The 23,695-nt window shown below is 42.1% G+C and overlaps 1 protein-coding gene across 23 annotated transcripts in view; it reads left to right on the top strand.

Moving 5' to 3' along the window:
• The window catches only part of meis2a (Meis homeobox 2a), a 76,874-nt gene extending 55,164 nt beyond the window's left edge, over nucleotides 1-21,710 (top strand). For 8 of the 23 annotated variants that reach the window (XM_078940438.1, XM_078940436.1, XM_078940437.1 and 5 more), the window contains 4 exons: nucleotides 14,570-14,628; nucleotides 16,243-16,332; nucleotides 16,706-16,797; nucleotides 19,871-21,710. In XM_078940438.1, the coding sequence (XP_078796564.1) occupies nucleotides 14,570-14,628; nucleotides 16,243-16,332; nucleotides 16,706-16,764 (208 nt within the window). In that variant the 3' untranslated portion in view covers nucleotides 16,765-16,797; nucleotides 19,871-21,710. Of the gene's footprint in view, nucleotides 1-14,569; nucleotides 14,629-16,221; nucleotides 16,333-16,705; nucleotides 16,798-19,870 lie in introns of all 23 variants that reach the window. The other 15 variants (XM_078940424.1, XM_078940427.1, XM_078940423.1 and 12 more) reach the window with 3 other exon arrangements.
• The last annotated feature ends 1,985 nt before the right edge of the window (nucleotides 21,711-23,695 follow it).

Here is a 23,695-nt window from a genome sequence, read left to right as displayed (position 1 = left end):
CTTGATTGCTCTGTTATTAATGATCAAAAGTGTATGCCGTCTCGCTGTCTGCTCAGATGTGTGTCTGGACGCCATTAGCTGACCATTAAGAAGTGTGGCTGTCTGTTAGCTTTGCTTACATTTGAGGAAACAGGCTGGAGTGTGTTGTGGGATCACATGAAATGACATGGGTCTATGGCCCAAATGGAATCGTGGAATAGGAAAAATGAGTGAAACAGCACAGTCAGGTGTCTGCACTCTAAAGGAAGCAGTTTACAGTATCTAGCTGGTTTATTTGCCTGCCTCAGCAGCTCCTGGTGTCCTGCTATCAGTCTGGGCTAAATGGGGCTTGACCGAATCCTTTCATGTCTCGGCGTTAGACCCAACCCGATGTGCCCTCACTCGCTGTCGTAAACACACACACAGCAACCATTCTGCGTTATTTACCATTGGAGCAATGCGAACACACACACGCAGAGAGTTATTACACGAGGCTGGGAGATGACGGTGATGACAGATGACTGAGAGAAACAGCATCTAAAAAAAGGAAGGAAATCGTCCCGTCATTATTCCCTCATCTCACAGGCAGCCAGTTGGTCATTTCCATGGCAGAGGGAGAGGCAGAGACAGTCAGAAAAGGAATATGTCAGTTCTTAGCATCTATGATGACGGACTGCTGTGCCACTGGAGCACTAATAACAATAAAGAGGGCACTAAGCCATACTCTATTTTTACTTTCTCTGCCCCTTCTGTAGCCCAGCGGGGATTACATGCACGTACACACACACACACACACACACACACTGGGGAGAGGCTCTAATTAGCGGCAGAAAGGAATACAATGAGTGAGTTATTAAGACACAGGGGCGGATCGCAGCCAACCTTTGCCCCCTGTCAGAGCACAGGTCACATGATAAGGGAAGGATATCCGCCAGACGACGGCGCCAAGCGGCCCTGGCCTACTGAAGAGATGAAAAATCTCTTTAGCCTTTTTTCTTTTGTCTAATTATGAAAAGAAATACAATCCGAAGCAACAGCCATTATTTCAGGCTTGCAGTAAACGAGAGCTGCTACTAGCATATTTCTGAGTTCAATAAACCAAAATCGGACCAGTTAAGAGAATCTGAAGGAATTACTTTCTTAAAGTCCCACTTAGATTATTTTTGAGCTATTTTTTAAAGCGTTTTCTAGGACATAGTTTCTGCAGAGCCGCAGGAGTTCATTAGAAATTCACCTTAGAGTTGCAGCCAGCACCGTTGGTGCAGAGCAACCTCGCCACTACTTTCCATCCTCCATCTGTTTACACTTTCTCCAGCTAGCTTACAGCCCCTCACAACCCCAACCTAACATTACCGGTGCAACAAAAATGGCGAGCAACCTCAGAGCTATCCAGTCGTACAGTTCTGAGCCAGAATCCAGGATCTAGTCGTCTACAACACAGCCAAAAGCTTTTTCCAACGGCATTTTTTTCGCTGCTCCTGATTCACAAAGACTTGAATAAGAAATACTCAATTTTAAGCTTAATTTTCTTTATATACGTCATCTATAATGAGAAAAATGCCACAAGAACACGTTAAAAAACAACAAAATGTATTTGTAGTGAATCTTCCGGGGGAAAAAAGAGACATAAATGTGTCTTTTAATGTAAAATCTTGACAACATCTCCTATCACCACCTTGCCAAGATTGTGTGGTTGCACAACATTCAGATGAACTGGTTTGCTTGCTTTAAACAGACAGCTCTGCAGTTCTTTGCTACAGGTTCCCTGTCCTCACACTCCTTTCATTTTATGGATGTCCCCTGCCTTTTTACAGTGCACTGCAGGTTCACATGCAAAATGTTTATGATAAAACACATTTGTTTGCATTGTGTGAGAACAAGAGGGAGAAGGAGGGAGTGAAAAAAAAGCTCAATTTCTTCCACTTAATAATGCATTTTCCACCCTCTCCCAGTATCCAATGAGACACTTAGGAACACTTGCTTTTATGATTCTTTTATGATTCTCTGGTTTGGCAGACAAGCACATTATGAAATGCAAAATAATAACTAATATTTTCCAAATTTAACACAAAGTTATAAAACCATGTTGCCCTATTTCCAACATTTTTACAAGTATTTAATTCTCTTGAAATCCTGCAGTCTTTCAAGGTCCTTCCCCCCCACCTCTTCATAAGTCTCTGCCTCCTACTTTTCTATTGGGTCGTTGAGGCGGCATTGGTGGACTAGTTGAGTGAAGTTGCTGGTTATCAGTCTAACTTTGACCCAGATGGAAATGTCATGCCTTTTTTTGGCTGCAACCAGGGACTCCCAGCAGTGGCCATCTCATGCCCCTGGCTTTCTAAATATACAGCTGAAGTGTGGAGAGGCTACGTATGTGTGTGAGAGTTTCACTCTCTTTGGTGTGTTTGTGTGCATTTGCATGAATGTATATGTGCATCCCAATAAAAGGAGAGGCTATCGGGGCATTGCCAACACAGGCATCATGATCCCTCTCATTTAGGGACTGCTAATTGGCAGTTAATTAGCAGAAATGACTCTGGTGTCAGATCCCAAGTGCCATTCCTCTACAAACACCCTCCTCCCGTTAGATTCATTTGATCTAACTGCTTCCTTGTTGTAACAATAATCATAAGTTTTCCAACTTTGGAAGGAAGAAAGACACTTAATGATTTATTGTGGAAAAAAATGGAACAAAATTGGTTGTAGAAGGTCTCATTCTGGCCCACAGTTGTCCCACATTCAAATGTCTACTAATGGCAAAGCGAGACACATGCTTCATTCCCAGGATTAGCCATGGGAGTCTTAAACAGCTGATGCTAAAGTGTGCCAGTGTGTTTATGTCTGCTCCTCCACTACACAGCATGCGTGTGAGTACAGAAGTCCTGTTGAAATGTTCAGTGTGATTAACAGGGCCCACTCCCACTTTATTGGGCACTGGAGGCACATTGGGTCATAGCATGGCATGGACACCCACCAAGACTATGAAGCAGCCCAGTGCCCACCTCAGTATGAGCACAGGGTTATGAAAAGCAGCTGGTGTTTTAATAAAAACTTGTTATCATGAACAAAAATGAATGCCTTCAGACTTATTTTCCCGTTACAAGTCTCTCCAAGTCTCTGGAATTCTCTCAGCTAAGACAGCTTGCAAGAGCGAAACCAGTCGAAGCAAGACAGGGAGGCGAAGAGCTGAAAGAGGCATTACACATAGAGAGCATTAGAGAAAGATGGAGAGCGATGGGAGGAGGGAGGTCTTTGTACTTCTCCGCTCCTTTATTCCTCAACGGCTTGGTTTTATTGGTAGGTTGTTTAATAACAAGGGCTCTGCGTTTGAAATGAAGTCGAGCTGCGTTTGCGTGGGCAGGCCTCTTTTTTTTTATTTTAAGATGGTAATTTCTGTTCTAGGGGTGAGAACTGGAGAAAGATCGAAAGAATACACCAGAGACCGAAGAGAGCAAGAGGGTGAGAATGTGGGAGAGGGGGATTCAAAGAGAACACAACAGGGGAAAGTAGGTTAATTTATGTCATTTGTAAGGAGGGAACGAATGTTAAAAAAAATGGTAGGTGATAGAGGGAAGGAAAGCACAGGGATGCTGTTTTCGTGAACAAGCAGCTTAATGCACACGGGCAGCCACAGTAAGCCTGCTAGAATCTCCCTGTGCCTGAGGCCATCTGTGAGCAGAATAGCAATTTTATTACTTTGTCATTAAACCAATTTCACAGCAGTATTGTTTGTTAATGAGCAGCCGCAAACGAGCAAAGATGTCACGTACTAGAATAGCAGGAAGATTTGTGACCCCAGCACTCCTCTATCTCATTCCCCCAACCTGTGCTTCATTCTTATTCTCCTGCTCTTTCTGTCATCATCTTCCTCCTTTACATCCTTGTCGTTTCTTCACCACCGTCCTATCACGCTCAGCCCTCCCCTTCCCCCCCCTATTATAAAGGTCCCTGGCTCATAAATGGGGAAAGTGCTAAAAGATAAAATGCAAAGTCTATACAGTCAAGTCTGACTTTATGAGCTTCCGTTTACCTTCAGAGCTCATTGGGACCAGTGGTTCCTCTGCACATTTTCTGGTTGTGAGGTTGAAAAGCAACATATTGGTTTGTTATTTAGCTTTAAAACGCAGGTGCCAAGTGCAAGCGCCAGCATGGGGATAAAGCCTGTGATTAGGTGCACAAGTCAGTTGGACTGAATGCAGCATGATGTCATTCTTTTGTATAGAAATAAAGCATTTAAAGAAAAGTTCTGCTGCTGCTGTAATGCTTTTTTTATATATACATATTTGTTTTTTTATGGCTCCTGTTCTTGTTTATGTTTTTACTCTGGAGGTCAGTCAGAGCAGAATCTCTGTTTTTTCATGTTTATGCCTGAGAGACAACCTGTGACAAAAAGAGCCAGAGAAAGAGAGAATTAAACTGAGGCCCCAGAGGATCAGACAGCCTGACAGAGTAGATTTGGAATAATTAGTTTTATCTGCTGAGGGAAATAGCTGGAGGAGCTGTGCGTTATCCACAGGCTGCTGCTATGTGTGCCTAGCTGGTGATGTGAATGAGCCGGCTGGATGTGGTGCATGACTTTGGGAGGAGGGGTGGGTTTTGGGGGGCTAAAGGGGATAAAGGTGACCAGGTGTAACAGAATGGCCTTGAGGGGATGTGTGTGTGTGTGTTTGTGTGGGTTCCAGCCAAAAAGGACAGAAGCTCCTTCTTTGGCTGAGCCCATTTAACTCTGTGAACCTCCAAGAGGTATTTTCTCTCTGTCCAGACATGCTCCTTCTCTCAGTCTTTCTACAGCGCTCTGTTTTTCTTTCCCTCCCTCTGACTTGCATCACATTCCCTCTATCACTGCATTTTGCGGCAGAGAAAGGCCGTCTTTTATCTTTGCTTTGTTTGTGTTGTGTCACCTTCACAAAACCTCAAGCGGCCCGACTCTTTCAGAGGAACGTTGTATTTTACGATATAAAAACAGTAGCTGTGGTCATAACTGTGACTGCACAACATTGTGTTTTTCTTATCTTGTGAGTGCGGTTTGTGCAGCAATGATTCATAGCCTCGTGTCTTGTGTGGCTCTGAGGTGCAGGCCAATAAGCCTATCATAGACGACACTATAAATCGATGGAGTCCCTCCCCGGTTAAAGCTACGTCCTGCCCCAGCTCAGACCTGTTATGGATGAAGAATCAGTTGGTGTCCGTCACATACACTTATTTTCTTAAAAGCAACCTCTAGGGGTGGAAATCACTGCCAAGAAACTGAATCATAGGAGTGTAACAATTATTTTAGACAGTGATTCAACTAATATCATAATTTGTGGTTGCCGATACAATTCAGTAATGAACCAATCACAGACCTAAAATCAATCCAAGACATCTTTAGCCAAACTTCAACCAGTGTGACTCAGAGATAAATATCTGGGTATTGAACAGTGCAGGTGAAGTTTTCCATATTCCTTGTATATCTTGCAAAAATAATCAAGTGTAAAATAATGTGTACAAACAAACAAGCACACAAGAATTAATAGCAAATCCATTCACATCAAATTGATCATTTTTTGCTGCCATCACATTCGTGTTGTCCGCTGTGATGGCACTTAGTCTTTTTAATGTATAGAAAGAAAATGTTATAGTTTGATTTGATTAACAACTTGCATTAGACAGATTGATCTGGTTGGTTTGTAGAAATAGAATTTGATTCATTGATTAATCGTTACATCCCTACTAAATCGATTGGATTTTTAACCAAATTCATTATTTGATTTGTTTTCTGACTTCTATTGAATGTTATTTTGTTTGTCAAATCTTGATAACAAAACCAGTTTGGCTGTGAGAAAAATACCAGTGATCCATACTGAACCAAAGTGGAACTTTCATTTGTAAAATTATAAATTTTTTCACTGAAAATGAACAAAAAAGTTTGTTTTTGCTTAAAAAATAAAATACATTTATATGAATAAATATAAAAGATTCAGTGAATTAATATTGCATTTTCTAAACTGAAGATCAATCTGATTTTGATTCATCAAATTTTAGACTTAGCCTGACCAACTGTAGCCGTCAATTGGGACTTATGAAAAGGAAACATTTTCTTTGGCCTCCGCAAAAAGTGTACCTGCAAATGACTTAAGCTCATTCATACCGACATGGTAGCCTCTCAGATTACAGACTTCTTTAGGTAACTTATAAAAAAGACACTGAAGCTTTCACAAATTCTGCACATTCACTAACAGGTGATTGGTTATGAGCAGAGACTTCAATTAGCAGAAAATGAGGAATTTTGTAAACAATGCAGTTTGTTCTTATGTTCCCTTCATGCAGCACTCAAACTCTCGCCCCGGCACTCTAATGAGGTTATTGAAGATTGCTGGAGAATTATCCTGCACTCTAACAAGATACAGAGATACAGAGGAAGAGGTTAGGCAGAGAAGGTGGGAGAAAAGACAGGAGTATATTATCCTAATCTAGCGTTTCTGTATTCCCAGCCTTATGAATATTTATTCCTCTCATTACCAGTGATGATGTATCAATCAGAAAACTCTGTGAGGTGGGAGGAGGGGGGCATGGGGAATATCTTTATCGCTAGTGGGAACAGGGGATGGCATTTTAAAACCCTCATCACAAGAAAAAATTAACTTCAGTTTGTTAAAAACTGTCCAGTTTTCTTTAAACTACTAACTGGAAAAGAGTAAATGTGGTCTCAATAAGAAGCCATACTTTTCCGCTATAGAATAACGTGTATGTTAAGTAAATATTAAAATCCTGAAATTAATTTTTTTTTGTTGTTCAAATGCAGTATTTTGACCTTTAAAATGACTTCAAAAGATAGAGGGCAGCACAGAATGGAGCATTGGCTGAATTGACTATGTCTTCATTTGTTTTCGGCTGTCACATATAAAGAAGACTGTTGGAGGGCTTGCTTCAGGCCACCGGGCAGAGTCCCTGTGGTCCGCTCCACAGTGTCACCACCGTTTCTGCCAGCAGTCCCCTCCATAAACAACAGCTATTTATATCTCTAGCCTGCTGCTTGGCGTTTTAGCCCTAAACTCCACTTCTGAACCCTCCTGCATGTGTCTGTGTGTGTGCATGAGAGACTGTGTGCTCGAGCAAATGTATGTCAAAGTGGTTATGTGCAATTGAAACTCTGATTAATTATTCAATAGGGAAGTCAGAGGCAAGCTGACAACATTTAACCGATGGCTCTCGTGGTCACTAATATGAGCTAGACTCTCAGACACATCATGGAAATGTACTTGATGGAAACGTTCACTCACAGGGGCAGGCATATAATGATGATTGGAAGACGACGTCCCATCGGGAGAATACCTTTCCAAACATAAATGCTCACCCACACACAAACACACACTTCTGCACTTGGCATTAGCCTGTTTTTAGAGGCTCATAGTGCATCAGTATAAAAACACTGGTGTCAGACAATCAAAAGGGTTTAGATACCACTTTTATTTAACCCCAACTGCTGTTTATTTTCAATTTTTGATATTATGCTGGTTTAACAACCCAAACCAGAAAAAAAATAAATGTACTTTATTGCTTTTGCTTTGGATGCAAAAATATGTCTCAAAATCAGTTGAGCAAAGAATTTCAGAGAATAAAATCTTTTTTAAGGGGCAGCATGTTTATCCCAATTGTACTCATGCATGTGTGTTTACTGCATAAGGGTGCAACAGATGTATTGGCAGGTTTCCTCTTGTTCTATATTAGCTAGGGCTATAACATTCATAAAGGAGGGAGAAGAGAGAAACTTCATATGAAGCGAAGGAAACAGATTGGCCTTATTTCCTTGCTTGGTTGCTGCTGCACTGACATCAGCGTTGGCTAAACGATACCAGCAATTGACATTCAATTTTGTTTGGTACGTCAAGCCTCTATCAAGTCATTATTAGCTTCCCCTGGTAATCCACTGTTTGATATTTGACACTAGCAGAGAATCACAGAGTCACAGAATGTTGATTACCAGGTACGAGGAGATGTTTGGGTAGAAAATGGAACAGAAGACAGAGAGGTGTGATGGAAAATGAAACACCGCAGGAAAAGCTAACACACTATCTGTTTATATGATAAAAGTTAAAAGTGCATTCTTCACAGTTCACCACAACTGAGAAACGTTGAAGAGCCAGCAGAGCGTCCACGTATCTCAGATTGGCTGATAGACAGTGTCGTTGTCATGTTTTTGTGGTTCACTGTATGCTTTCTCTTGTGTGATTCGCTGAAGTATGATAGCACAAAATAAAAGATAAAAGCAAGGAACCCCTTATGCAATTACATAATGAAAAACAGACATAATGAGCATTTCGTCCAGTGTGTCTCAATCTCTCTTCATACCCTGGACTCTTTGACAACGGATAATATTGATGGACTTGGTCTGAGGACACTTTAGCTCACCTGAGAAGACAAAAAAGTTAATGCACGTATATAAGGTGTTGTCTTTAGAGATGCAATGCAACGGAAAAGAAAGTTTTGCCAACAATGTTGATGAACTGTTCCCATAGTCCTGCTGTGTAGCTGATAAGATAATTATAAGTCAAGTGTTCCACGGCAGAGGTGCCAACCTCTAAGGAATTGAAGGTAATTAAGGGAAACATTTTGGAGCTGCCAGAAAGAAAGAGAAAAGATGACTCTATCTGCCCGCTTTACATCAGAAAAACTAGAGCTAAGAAAGGTTAGCCATGCTGGGTTGATACAATAAGGCCTCTTTCATACAGGTGTGTTGACGCCTGGAGCAGGTTTGGCCTCAGTCCATTCCATTCACCCTGGCTGATTTGAACAATAACTATCATATCTCTTGAAAGAAAAGGGAGGGTGAAGCGTCAAGCAGAAGATGCCTAAGAGCTGTGTCGGGGCCAAGAAAAACCCCCGCTGACGTTGTCAGAGCTTGTTGGTGTTGTAGCGAGGAAAAAAATGTTTTTTTTAGCCCTCATAACCCCCATTCCCCCCCAACCCCAATCTTTTCCTTTCTCTCCCTCTACTTCTGTGCTGGAGTCAGTGCTTTTGTGCCGTAGGACAGAGTGTGGTGAGGAGATGCAGGAACAAAGTGCTGCTGTGTGGAGCAGCAGCTGCTGCTTGCTGGATCAAAGGGGCAACAAGCGTGGTCTTCCTGGCCCAACACTGCTCTGGAGGTGTTTGACGGACAGTCAGCAGCTGGGGCTGCACAGCCCGCCTTGTAGGGGTCAGGCTGCTGGACTGCGAGGCCCAGAGGTGACATGCCCCTCATTGGTCAGGGGGAGGAAGGGGGAAGGTGTTAGATGGGAGGGTAACCAGCAGAGAAGATGTCTATGTTTATGTCCTTTGTTGTTTTTCTTGCCGTTCTTGGATACGGCTGTTATTTGTGGAATCTTTCAGAGATATTTCTTTTTTTTAAATAATTTTTACACACAAGAAATGGTTGAGTGGCGATCTTAGGGTTGAGATGTCCCAAGCACTCCACACTGCAGCACTCCACCTCATTGGTGGGGAGAATCAGAGCGAGGAAAAAAACAGACAGGGAAGCAATGCCGCAGTGCTATTGATTTATTTTAATTAGCTCCTCGTTAAATCTTGTCAGTTTGCAACACAAATATATAACTCTTTGTCTGATTTTCCTCTGGAGTCTTAATGACTCATACTCCCTGGGTTTCAAAGAGAAATGACTTCTGCGGCTAGACTGACAGAGGAACGCAAATGTTAGTCATATTGGACTTTTTTGGGGAGTTAGAGGGGGGTGCCACAAAATGGCAATGAATGGAGTAATAAAAAGAGAAAGAAAAACAGGTCAGTGAAAGTCCATGGAGGAGAGGTGAAACAGTCCCCCTTTCAGAGGCAGACAAAAGGGTGTGTGTAGGGGGGCATAGAGGCACTGTGGATGAGACAGAGTGAGAGATAGATGGAGGTAAAACTATGTAAACACAGCGATTGCTCCAAACGTGGGCCCTGCCTGACATTCTTAAAAAATGGTCCTGCCTTGCTCTGCTTCACATCTGTACTAAATCAAACAGGAGGGTGAGGTAATGTTCGCCCAACGACTCCTGTTTTAACTTAAAGACGGAAAGAAGGGATTTAAAAAAGGAAACTCGGTCTCTGATAGGATGCATTTGAGGAAACTTCCTGTTTTTATCCTCTATCTTTTTGTCTGTTATCACCACCTGAATGAGTGGAGCTCACGATAAGCTTTTATTTTGATAGTTTATGATTAATCTGCTGATAATGGAAGTTCAATTTGATGGTCATCTACTTTGTGTATAAACTATTGGAAGCAGCTTTGTTTTACTGTGAAAGATGCTGCTGTTGACGTCATGCATCACGGTTTGGGAGTTTGAAGCCCCCACATCACTTTCCTTTTTGTCACAAAGCAGAACTGTTCCTTGCTTAACATAAACACAGCCCTCTTTATAAAGCTCATTTGCATCTACTTCCTGGTTGAAGTGGTGTTTTTGCTCTTCTGCCTATTTAATTCCTTTGGGAATGAGAAATAAACTATTGCATTCTGTCCTGAAGTGAGTTAAAGTCAGTTGCAAGAATCTTTATTTCTTTTTGAAGCGGAAGCATAGAGGCAATGAGGTTTAATAGGAACCAGAGGACAGTCATGTTTCAAACGGCGATCAGGAATTGAGCAAGCACGTCTTGTTCGGATTGTGTTGCATGTAATCTTCCTACAAAGGCAGGCAGACAGGGGCCCAGGAATGCGTCTTAACTAACTGAAACTTGCCCCCCCCCCCTCCTAGCATATGGGTTTTCAAAATGGACATCCCCTCGTCAGTCACAAACTGACAAGAATTGATCCTCTGATTTTTCAAAGCTAAATCCTTTTTTTGGATGAGCTGCATTTGGAGCAATTATCAGAGAAAACACGTTCACTGTTTCTCCATCCCGCCTCACTCCGGGCTTTGGCTTGGTTTCTTTCTTTCATCGCACACTCGTCAACAAACATGTGACCCCACGCCTGATTGGTCGGCTTTCCACTGATCCCCACTGCTATTGGCCCCACTTAGAGAGTGTCTTCTCCCGCCTCCGTGCACTCTGACTCTTGCTTTGCTCCAGGGTAGGGTGGTTTGGCATGACAATTTCTCAGGAAAGGAATGCTGACAACATGAGTAAGTTACCAGGTGTGGCTGCGAGTCGGTTAAGCAGAAACAAGGCCTTTCTGACAGATCGAGATGAGGAAGTAAGAAAAGAGAACAAAGACGAGCTCAGAGTCAGACAGACTGGTTTGCCGTGATTACATCCCTAAGTGCCTGGTAACCTTTCATAGACTGTCTGTTTGAAAGTCTCATAAAGTCCTACTTGATGTTTGATCCACTCATATTCAAATTTCTTTTAACAGACATATGCCAGACAGGGTATTTAACACCTAAAGAGGCTCTCGCTGAAGGCCCCCGTGTGTGAGAACAGATATTATTAACCATGAATGCCATGTTGATCCAGCCTAGTGGAGACTCTGTCAAGTGGACTCCTGCTGCCCTGGCTCCATCATTCATATCTGTCTGTTCGTTCCCTCTGTGACATGCAAAGCCTCAGCAGTCAGAGCTCTATACCTGCCGCTCTATGTAATTACGGAGTCTGTTTCTAGTGGAAATGCATATTGTGTTCTGCTGACACGTGCTTGTGCATACGGATCTCCTGCACCCGGGCATGTCAGCTGGAAGTGCTACTGTGGGCCAGTTGGCAATGGTCTTTGAAGAATGTGCCGACATCCATGTGCATACATATGCACACGCATGCACCCGAGCACACTTAACACCACAAGGGTAGTTTCTGATATGCAACATGAAAATGTGTTTAAGGCTTAATGGCTGAACGACATTAGGCGTGCACATTAAACTGCAGTAGCCTGCTGCATGTAGGTTACTGCTTGCAGCAGGCTCTAAGCTGTATCCCAATGAATGACCTCTTCTTGACCCCCTAACCCTGGCTTTAATTATTTGTTTGAAGACAGCATGGAGTTCCCATGCTGAGAGGTACACTGTGTACTGTGTGTGTTTCTCTGCACTAACACTGAGCAGATACAGACCATAATAAGCTAGACCACCAGATGTAGATAATAAAACATAGCTTTGGGTTGGAGGTTTTTCGCCAGTGTCCCCTGTGAGTGGCGTGTTCTGCTGCGCTTTCGGACGCACTGCTGTTGGTTGCGGTCATGTCCTTGTCTGACGGTTTACAGCGCGTGAATATGTTTTAGCAAGTGGATTTCTCAGCGGCTGTGGTCAACCTCTGTATCCCCTCGGGACTTTGAATTCATCCATCTGACCATCCGTCCAAGCTGACTGGTCTTCATTTCAGGAGAATTCCAGGTTGTGTTGGTCTAAGCACACTCCATTAGCAACTCAGGGGTCGAGAGAAAACATTGTTATCAGGCCTGGCTCTGATAATCTCAATTGGCTTTACTCGGACTGATAAAAGGTCCTCTAAGGCCACGAGAGGGGCCCTTGGTCACCCCCTCACTCCCTCCAGAGCATCTCATCCACAGAGTTTACTAAGAAAACTTGTTTAGTGCTACCAAACAACACAAAAAAAAAAAAAACATCAAAAGAAAACATCTATGAAGCAGACTCTCAAAAAAGATCATTGGTATAGAAAAACCTAAATATATTCACTTAAAGTAGAAGATTTATAAAAAAAAAAGAAATAAAATAAAAGAACAATTTTTTGAACCGACATTTGGAGATGCAAATAAAAAAAGTAAAAAAAAAAAAAACAATGTCACTTTGATCCTGCAGAATCTACATCCAAGACTCCTGAAAAACCATATGGTTAAATTTAGCACCTGGGGAGAACATTCCAAATATTATGTGTTTATGGTTACGACTCAGAATAGGTAAAAGAAATGCACGTGGTTGTGATTTTGGGCTCTTCGGTTCATGCAGAAAGTAAAAAAAAAAAAAGTAGGACATATTTTTTGGCAACTGAAAGGCTCCGAGAGTGAATAGGGAGTGTGATGCCGGGAATTTCTGTTTACTTGCTCAGCTGGTTTTGATGCGGAAATCTTCTTTCTCTTTCAAGCTCCGCAGACATTTATGACAGAAGAGCTATCTGACAATGCTTTTTTGCCTTTGTTCTATCAAGAAACACTTTCCCAGTTAATAAAATGTTATCCCTAACCCTCCCTTAAATCACAAATCAAGCATTACAATCATAAGATTTCCAAGCCAGCTCTCATTCACCTTTTGGCCTCTTCTTTCCGTCTCTCATGTTCTCATATGGGTGTGTTTCATCTCGTACTGTCGGGGGGCCCACAGCACCCCTGCGTACCTGCACTCTGGATGCCCCCTGGCAAATGAGTACCGTGCCTCTCTTTTCCCAGCCGTGCATTTTGTACATTTAACCATGTCACTTTGAGCCAGGAGATTACAGGCGTTTAAGTTCATTGGAGAAGGTAAAGGCAGGTATCAGGACTTCATGGGGGATTAGGAGCCCAAATTGGTTCCAGCTCTCCCTGCCTTCTAATGACCAGTTCTCTAGCTGTATTGATGGTGCAGTGAGCCCGTATGCAGAAAAGAAAGGCACAGCTTTTTTTCCACTTTAAATGTATTAAGACCGTTGTGCTGGACAGCTCCATCTCGATTTGACGCCCTCCTTTAATATCAACCACATGGTGATATCTCTACTGTAATGTCCAAGTTTTTATTAGTATTTTTTTTTATGTTTTTGAAAGTGAATTAAAGTCAGTTAGATTGAAAAAGTTGAGCTTGGCCCGACCGGCCTGTTGTTTTTGACACAGCCCAAGGCACCCCCATTGGAAGTTAAAAAGGTTGCCCCTGGCTGGCACTCACCTCCTCATGACCTCCGGCTCTACAGTGGAAAAGCCACAGGAGCAAAGCCGGCCAGGGAGGTTTTGTGGAGCTGCCCTCACTCGCTGCTGTGGTGGTGATAAAACTTCAGACAGCCTAATTGATGGGCTAACTGACATAACAATACCTTGTGAAAGCACGGAGTGGCCCATGCCTGGTCCTCATTTCTAGACAGCTGGAAGGGGAGCAGAACCCCCTACAATGCGACCAAAGTGGGGGTCTCACAGAGGGGGACACTGGAGGTGGGGGGTAAAGGGTGCAATGAAAGGAACCATTTGTATTCTGCGTTTTTGCTAACTTAACTCACCCTTTGAAGTGGCGGTGAATGATAACACCAAAAAAAAAAAAAATGTTTTGAAGACAGCACATTTGACACAAGTGTGAACTCTTTCCACCTCTACTGTATGTATGTATAAAGTTGTGTTGTGTGTAGTTGGTTGCAGAGTTCCTGAAAGGAGGGGGCGAGAATAGGATGTGCCCAAAGCCCCTGTGCCCAAGCTGCACTTAATACTTGAGGAATGCCTCCCCTGTGCCCATAGCAACCAAATGTAATCAAAAGCTTTATTAAAAGAGAGGGGAATAGATCATATGGAACATTAAAAGTATCCCGGACTGGGTTCCCAAGTCAGCACACAATTGCCCTTTTGTTTGTTGCTGTTTTGTTGTGTGCTCCTCTCTCAAGGACTCAGGGACTAATGTTGCAATAAAGTCATGCAAAACTGTTTGTCTTTGTGGAGGCTGGTGATGAATCCTTCAACGTGTGAATGCAAAGTGATTTAACGTTTCTTTTTCTCCTCTCTGTTTTGTTTCTCTCTTACCAGGTTTATTAATGCCAGGAGAAGAATAGTACAACCCATGATCGACCAGTCAAATCGAGCAGGTAAAAACTAAAAAAAAAAGGAGAAGAATCCAGCAAGTCTTACAGTAGAGCCCATTTTTCCCCCCCCTTTCTTTTGGAAATTTCCAAGTCTGCTTCCTATGAATAACGTCTTTTAAAAATCCTTTACTGACGAGCACATCATGCCTGGAGCCCTGATTTTTTAACAGAGCACCCCTGCACCTACACTTCCCTGAAAACAAATCCCTTCTGCTCCCTCCTCCTTTTCTCCATTTCCATTTTCTATTTTCTCAATGAGATGTGTTCAGCGGTGTTGCCAGCCCTTTGCTGATTGACTCTAATTGGAGATTTCCCAGTCTAAGTGCAGAGAGGAATATTAGCCCTCTCTCTGTGAATTACTAATTGGACACAAGAGAAGTGCCAGAAATGCTAGAAGCAATTTATGAGGTATCTTTCGTTTGAGTCTGTTTTGTCTACTTTAAAGGGGTTATCATTGCGTTTTTTTCTCTTGCACTGCATTCTTTATTTTAAATTAGCTTCTCCTATGTTTTATTAATATCACTGAGCAAATTTCGTTGTAAAAAAGTATATAATTTGTTTTTTGCCTCCTTTAACCATATACATTCTGTATCAATAAACACTCAGTGGAAGAATTGCTTGGAATCAATTCCCCTAAAAAAGATTATTTTAAATGTTTTAAGGTAAAAACCTTAGATTTGGCAAACTAGAAACAGTTTTCAGACACCAACTTTTACCAAAAAGTAAACATAAGGCAGTAAAATTATTTGGCACTGCTGCAAAGAGAGGAAAGTCATTTATCTCAGGGATGGAAAAATCTGTTTTTTGCTGATTAGCAACCTCGCTACCATGTAACGATTCCCTCTCACCAGGGAAGAAATTGTTCAAAGAAACATAAGCAATGCATGGGATGACATGCACCATCAAACGTGGGCGACTTTCTACAGTTTTGTGGATTTTCACAAGGAGTGTTTTACCACAAACATGGAGTGTGTGCAAAATCAGCGATCTCAACAAACGCAGCATGACTAACGTCACCCTTTAATCATTAAGAATTACAGATTATCCAGGATAATACTGCTATATTCCTCAAATGCACTGGGGGTTTTCTGAGAATTAGATCATTAAAGCTAAAAATAAGCAAAAGCAGAGTCGAGTGGGCAAATTGATTACTGCTGTGTCTTATGTATCATCACAGATAATCAGATAAATTATTCACAATGTGAAAATATTTGGCAGTTTGAAGATTATCAATGGTTTTAGGGATTGGCATTACACCCTTTGTGCTTTCTCAGAGAAGAAATGTTTGTTATAAACTGTATCTGACCACTTTAAAAAAAAAAGACCCTCACAACTATTTCTTCAAACTGCATGCCATCTTATAACAACTTATTTCCAATGAATGTGGCTTTGAATGACACTGATACCGTGTACACACGCGTGTGGACGGGCTTGCATGTGTGGGGACCCTCACATGCATGTCTGCATGCAGTCCACAAGTACAATGTCTAACAGTATGTTTGGGCTGGAACTGGGACAATTGCTGATTGTCTGGTGTGTTCTCTCTTCTTTTCCTTCCCCCTCCCTTTTTCATGTCCACGTTTTGACTACAATCAGGTTTTCTTCTTGATCCTTCAGTGAGTCAAGGAGCAGCGTACAGTCCAGAAGGCCAGCCAATGGGCAGCTTCGTGCTGGATGGCCAGCAACACATGGGGATCCGACCAGCTGGTGAGTTCATCCACCTCATCTCATCCCTCCTCTCCTCATTACACCTGCCTTAACAGTCACCAGTGGTCCCCTTCCCCTCTGAACTGGATGGCACATAGCCGATCTTCACAGCAGCATGAGATCCAGTCACCTCAGCATGGAGAACGCCCCAACTAAAATAACAAATGATTAATCTTACTACCAAGCTAGCTTGTTTTTTCTTTCACCTCACAAAGTGGATAGAAACTCTTTAGCAACTTCATTCTTCTCCTCAACCATTTCCAACCTAAAGCTAACCAACCTCATCTACTCTATCAGTGGGTTTTTCCCAACCTTTCTGTGATTCAAACTCTTGCTGATTCCCTTTTTTCTGGCATTTATCTCTTCTTTCTAGGGCCTATGAGTGGAATGGGGATGAATATGGGCATGGATGGGCAATGGCACTACATGTAACCTCCATCTTGTAACGCAAAGAAAAAGGGGGAAGTAAGTACTGGGCCGCTTTTCCATGTTTTTCCTTTGAGATTTTATAGCTGGGGGTTTAGTGCCCCCACCCCCTTCATCACACCAGTGCAGCCTCTTCTCACTGGCCATCACTTAACAAAAAGAACTCACCTTAGCAACAGCTCTGGACTAGCCTGCAGGGCTCCTTTAGCAAAATTCCTTGAGGGAAGAGGTGGGAGGCAAAGGATGAATTGGAGGACGAAGAAAGGAAGGAATCGTTCTGGTATAGAGATGACCCGACTTGTGGCGCCAGAAAACAAGTGGAACAACAAAACAGGGGTGGGGAGAAGAAACGGCATGGCATGACATGAGGAAATTTATTCATCACAACAGCGCCATCGCTCTCCACATCCCGGACAGCCGATGCAAATGTTGGACATTTAGGGAAAAAATAACATCTCCTGGGGAAGGGGGCTGACGGGGGGGGAAATTAAGCAGGCTCCAGTGAAGCGATAAAGAAGGAGAAGTGAAACTGTCCTCCGAGTGACATAAATCTGTCTGGGGAAGGATTGATGCCCAAATTATCTTATATGCAAAGACGGGAACACCACAGTACATTATGGTCCCGGAGCGAGATATACGGGCCACGGGTGACACGGCCGATCCTTCAGTGGGGGGTTTGGTTTGAAAATCACATTCGGAGGAATGGCTGTCAGTTTGGGGGGGTGCCTGTGTGTTTTGATTATTTTTTACAGGAGGGAGACAATTTAGGACAGGGTGGGGGCCAGTGACAACCCCGACCTGGGGCGCTGAGACAAGACACACTAAGATAAATTTATGAGGCTGTAGACACAAGCATGCAAACTGTGTTGAAAAGGAAGGGACTTCTTTCACACATACAGATACTGTCTGTGTTGGCTCTCACACACAGATACACACACAATCTCCAAACAGTGGCGGTCTGATTAAGCCCGCCGTCGGGCCACAGTGCTGACATTTGAAAAACCAAGACGTATCACTACCCAAAGGCAGCAGGGCAGAGGAAATTTTATTTAACACCTAAACTCCTTTGCCCAATGAGGCACAATATAATAACACTTACCTTGATTAAAAGAACCCTTTATATGTAAATGGAAACTGGATTTTCCAAAGGGTCACTGTGGCAATTCCACCGACAGAGATCATTTCACCCCTGCAGTCCTTGTTTCCTCCGTCTTCCTTATGTTTTCATGGCTTTCTGTCTCTGCTAATGGCAGAAGAAGGGGAGAAAAAAAGAGAAAATCAGGAAGCAATGTTCCCTAAAACAGCCACACAGAGACAACATTTGCTCAGGTTGGCTAATTCTTAATATAAGGCTATATAATTTTGAGACTATTTAATTAGGCAACATACTTTACGCTTCATGACCAATTACATTAATGGCTTAATACAGAGAAATATTATCCTTTCTTGATTTGATTACACAGCCACACAATATGGTATGTTCGGTACTTAATTATGGACGGCTATTGAGCAAGACTACTGTGCCATAACAGAAAAGCACGCAAAAGATGGCAGAGAGGCCCAGTCTATCCCGTTATTGTCATCAGATGGTTTTACCACTCTTGTTAATAAAACAGGGAAGGGGGAGGATCTCTGATCTACTTAATTCAATGAAGGCAGCTCACAAGATGAGAGATTACCATCTTACAGCGTCAAAAACATCTGCTGGGCCTTTTAACAGGAGCTGCTCCAGGTTACGTTGAGGCGAGGGCACCCATCATACTCTAACACCCCCAATGATTTATTTCTTTTATGACCCCAGTAGTGAGGTTTTAAGAGACCCGCTCCGACAAACACTTGCATTTCCAATGAACTGACGGGCAAAGGGAGTGTTGGAAAACGGCACAGCTCTCAAACTGTGAGACTGATCATTAATCTTGGCCTTTGGTGTCCCTCTCTCCTCTCTGTCCTCCTCCTTTTCCCCTTACCAGGGCCCTCCAGTGTAATTTCTTAATTGCAGTGTACTAAGGTGCAGGAATGCAGAGAGTGAGCATGCCTAGTGACCTCGCACCGACCTCTCCCCACCTATTACAGCTTCTAATCCCCCAGGGGTTCACATTACAAAGCAGGCCAGCCCAGACCCAATCCCAGACCAAGGGCCCCTGGCTCCAGTGGGACCGCCTGCTCACTTGCCTCTCCCCAAGGTCCAGGTCTCTGGACCGGCCATGTTCCCATACTCCAGTCCCAGGCCCCAGAAACAACCCCCCACCACCACATCTTGCTCCTTTCTTCCTGATTACAACAAAGTCATGTTAAAAGCCAAACAGTGGCACTCCTGAGTCCGCTCTGTGTCCTGGGTCTCATCACAGTATGAGAGATGACAGCATGCTGGGCTCTCTACATGTAAGAAGTGGGGTCCACCTTAGAAGACATCAGCATACCCCCCCACACACTTCTTTGCCTTTGTGTTCTCTCCCTGCCTTCTTTTATCTTTGTTGTCCTGTCTTCCTGCAGCCTCCTTCTCTTCTCCCAAAACCCACACCATTCATGCAATGATGAGTAAGCTTAAAGTGCTCTCGTTCTTGGGATTAAAGCAAGCCTTTAGTGTTCACTGTCTTGCTGATATAACTAACTGAGCGCTAAATTATTCAAAAGCTTCTTTAAAGGATTCTAAATCAAATATGTTCAGAGAGACGCGTCCTCATGAGAGACTCCTTGTTCGGTTTGTCGTTAGATTCAGCCGTGGAATTGACTGTTCCACTTGTAAAAGTATTAGCACATCTTCCCATCAATATGCCTGCTTGGTTTTCCTCCCATCCTACAGGACTACAGTGTCTGCGGATGACTGGGGATCATTTTCCAACCTGAGACCCGACCACAACGCTATTGGGCATTGTAAACCACTCACCATTGCCTAAAATAGACCAGGGCAATAATGTCTCTCTTTACTTGTGGAAGCTAAAAGCTCTCTGACACACACAATGTCATAAAAATCTGCTAAGCTCTTTGTTGGTGAAGTTGAGTTGAAATTGAATTAAAGGCTGTTAATGGAGAAGGAGCGTGCCAAAGCTGCAGTCAGGGAACACTTTTATCGACTGCATCAATACATTTCCTCTTTCCGTCTTTCTCCCAGGTCTGCCAGGCATGCCAGGGGAGTACGTACCTCAGAACAGTCCTATCGGCATGACCATGGCCCCACACACTTACGCCAACCCTCATCAGATGACCTCTCATCCCGCCCACCTTCGACACGGACCCCCTCTCCGTGGGTACCTACCAGATCATGCCCACCATTCCCACCACGCCATGCTAATGCACGGAGGACCCTCGTCACACCCAGGAATGCCCATGCCTGCACAGAGGCCCCCTTTGCTCACTCCCATTGACCCCAGTACTGGAGGACAAGGCATGGACATCCATGCCCAATAGAATAAGGGAACTTTGTTACCACAACAGGAGCTACAACAAGAAAAAAAAAGAAAAAAACGGAAAAAACAAACAAAGCAGCCTGACAAATCCTATTTTGAGACTATTTTTAAGAATCAAAGCAAACCCTTTTGAGCAGAATTTGACATTTAAAGAAGCAGAATTCCAGTCAGCTGTGATACTTTTTTTTTTTAAAGAAACTTGTCAATTTTGTTACTTTCATCCAAAAGAAGGACCAAGCTGGCAGAAACACTTTGTAAAGTCTTCAGCTTTTGGTAAAGATCATCAAAAGATGTTTTGATGAGCATGTGTGCGAGGAATGGACAGACGCACACATTGAAAACACGTTTCACACACCCACTCAACACGCCATCGTAAACACGTTCAATACACTTTTGTGTGACATAATATTATCACTCCGGAAGATTTAAAAAAGAAACAACGGAAAGACTCCAAGAGTTATAACTACTGTAGTATAAAAAGTATAGATAAATAAGTTAAAACTTGTGCATTTTTATTTTTTATTTTGTTGATCACATGATTTATGTTTCCTGAGCTAGTTTTAGAACGAAAGGTCAACCTTTTTTCTCTTTCACACTGTGTGTGCTCCTTCCTAGAGGAGAAACTGTCTCGCAGCACAGCACTAGAAAACGAAACAGAAGGAGAAAAAAAAAGGAAAGAAAAGAAAAACACAATAAGAAGATGGAACATCTCAAAAAGGCTTCAAACCACAGAGGGCAACCAGGCCCTGCCCCTCCCAAGAACAGGGCATGATGGGAAAAGGCTGCTAAATGACACCGGATCTCTCCAGAAGATTCAGTTTGAACATTTTTCATGCCCTTCTGTTTTTTCTCCCCCTTTGATTCATCAATGAATGTTTGCCCCGTAAGTTTTAAAGGAAAAAAAAAAAAAAAAGTTCTTTGTTTGAATCGCCCAAGCACTGGATTGTGTTGGTTTTATACATTTTTATTTTAATATATTTTTTGTACCCTGGACTCTCACTGGTAAGAGCCTATCGAAGGAAGTTTGGTGGAACAGAAACATCCTGCATCGCTTCTTGATCTGCGAATCAACACACCTGCCATGGGGACAGTACAGTACTGACACAAATGTTGATTTTGTGGCACTGGAGGAGCATTTGACAGTGGATGCACCAAAAGAACCTGAAACGGGAAAAGGAAAAACAAAAAAAAGGAAAAAAAAACTACTTAAATTATGAACTCAATGCTTTTGGGAGAAAAAAAAAGCTGAGAGAATATTGTAACAAACTTCGTACAGAGTTCAGTCTATTAATTGTTTCATGTTAGATATTCTATGTGTTTACCTCAATTGAAAAAGAATGTTTTTGCTAGTTTCAGATCTGCTGTGGCATTGATATTGTATGTCCATGAATTCCTTCCTTTTTCAGCACGTGTTCCTCACTAGATGATAAGATGCCGTCTCCCTTAAGCTTTGTCAAAAATACATAAAATACTTGTATGAGGACTGTGACGTAATGTTTAAAAGGTGTTCAGTCACAAATGCTGTAATAAATATTTCATTTTTGATTTTTGTTAGATTTTTGTGTGATTAACTGTGTCGCATACAACCTTTTTCCTTCCTATTTCCACAGATCAGCAGTCACTTGATGAACTATTGTTTGTTTGCATGTGGAATTTATTTTTGCACAATGTCATAAAAGTCCATGCGTTTCCACTCTCTTTTTACGTTCTGTTTGTGAAAAGCTTTCTTTGGGCCCAGAAGTTTCATTTAGGATTTTATTCCACTCTTGAAATCACAACAACTGGCTAAAAAAAACAAACAAACAAAATATACTTAGGCTCACAAATGTCCCCCTTTAAGTGCTAAAAAACTGACAGATGCAAATTGAGGGTGCAAATCACGAGGCAAATTCTCCAGTCATTTTGGTTTTACACCAGAAGATAAACTGCAGGAACACAACGGCAAGAATTAAAAAGCTTTTCAGTTAATTTAAGCCAAAAAAGGAGATAGAAACTTAAATTTAACAAAAATTTTCTGGGACATTTTGAGCACAACAGAAGTGATTTAAATATTTTATTTGTCAAAAGCTAAACATATCAAAGATTTATCTAAATCCTTTTAACTCTTACTTTTTGTTTTGTTAAAAAAGGAAAACACATGATAATGATAATAATTAAGAGGTCTTGCTCCCTCATCCACGGTGAGAACAGAATGCAGTCTGTGTGCTGTGCTTGTTCTTGTCGTTTTGCAGCGCCGCCTGTCGGTTTATTCGGGTACTGTCGGTTAGTGTTACAGCCCATCTCTTTTTTTTTCTCTCATTCTTCTGTCCGTGTCTGCCCGCGGCCGCCTAAATCTTCGCCTCAAACCACAAATGACGGAATCACTTGACCTGAAATGTTTTTTGCTTTTCAAACAAAAGTTCGGCATGATCGTTGACTTCCGTTCTTTTCTTCTTTTTTAAATTTCTTTTCTTTGATTTCCAATTTCAAATCGTCCTCTTTTTTTTAAATTAATTTTAAATTAACTTGTGCAGCATTTAAGCAAAATTTTATATTAGTTATACAAAAAACAAAAATCAATGGTTTTAATAATTTTTTTGGAGACGAAAGTATCTGGAAAAAAATGTGAAATTGTCCTTTTTTTCAAAGTCGCTTGTTTTTTTCATAACTAATTCAAAATGATTGGAATTTTGTTTATTTTTTAAATCAATGTATTTAATATTATTTCTAGAAACAGGTTTCTCTGCAATAAAGGCAGATTCGATTTGAAGCGTCTCAACTCTTAAATATTTGAAAGATCATATATATATATATATATATATATATATATATATATATATATATATATATATATATATATATAATTACATATTTATTTTAATTGAGTATTTTAGTCTTTTTTAAAGGCTGAAAAATCGGCTGTAGTGTTTTCCATGTAAGTGTTAAGCCTTGAACAGGGATTAAAAACTGTTTTTTGCACCCCACTTTGGTTAACGCTGAAATATTTTCCCTTAAAATACCTAAAATGAGAAGATGCTCTTTTGTTTTGTCTCTTTTTTTATTCAGTGGAGAAAAACGGAAGGAAGAACCCCGCCGTTTTGTGCGGAGATTATCTGATGAAAAAGAGAGAAACGCGAGGATTACTGTGGATGGAGAGGATTTTAATATTAATAGTTTTTTTTTCCTCTTTTCTTTTTCCACTCCACTCCACTACTACCACCACCACCTCCTCTTTCTCCTCCTCCTCACCTCCTCCCCGATGAGCCAGAAGGTAGATTGCCTCTGCTGCTTTCCTTTTTGCCGATTCGGTGTGACAGGGATGATGGATGATCCAGCCGAGCTAAACAACTCCTCCCCTTCATCTCCTCCCTGTCAAAGCCAGTCCGGGCTGCTGCTGCAGGAATAAAATAAGGAATATATTCCCTCTGCTCTGCTGCACAATGCAGCCCGGGTCCTCTGGAAGACACTCTTTTTTCGTGCAATAATAATAAAAGTCCACACACAAATAACGCGCATGCGTTTCTGAAGCGCATCACCAAAAGTGAAGTTTG

This window comes from Oryzias latipes, chromosome 22 (genome assembly GCF_053564925.1).
Source record: "Oryzias latipes strain Hd-rR chromosome 22, Olatipes_Hd-rR_3.1".
NCBI classification, from domain to species: Eukaryota; Metazoa; Chordata; class Actinopteri; order Beloniformes; family Adrianichthyidae; genus Oryzias; species Oryzias latipes.
The sequence above is the reverse complement of the archived record's forward strand: the minus strand, read 5'-3'. Positions and strand labels throughout refer to the sequence as shown.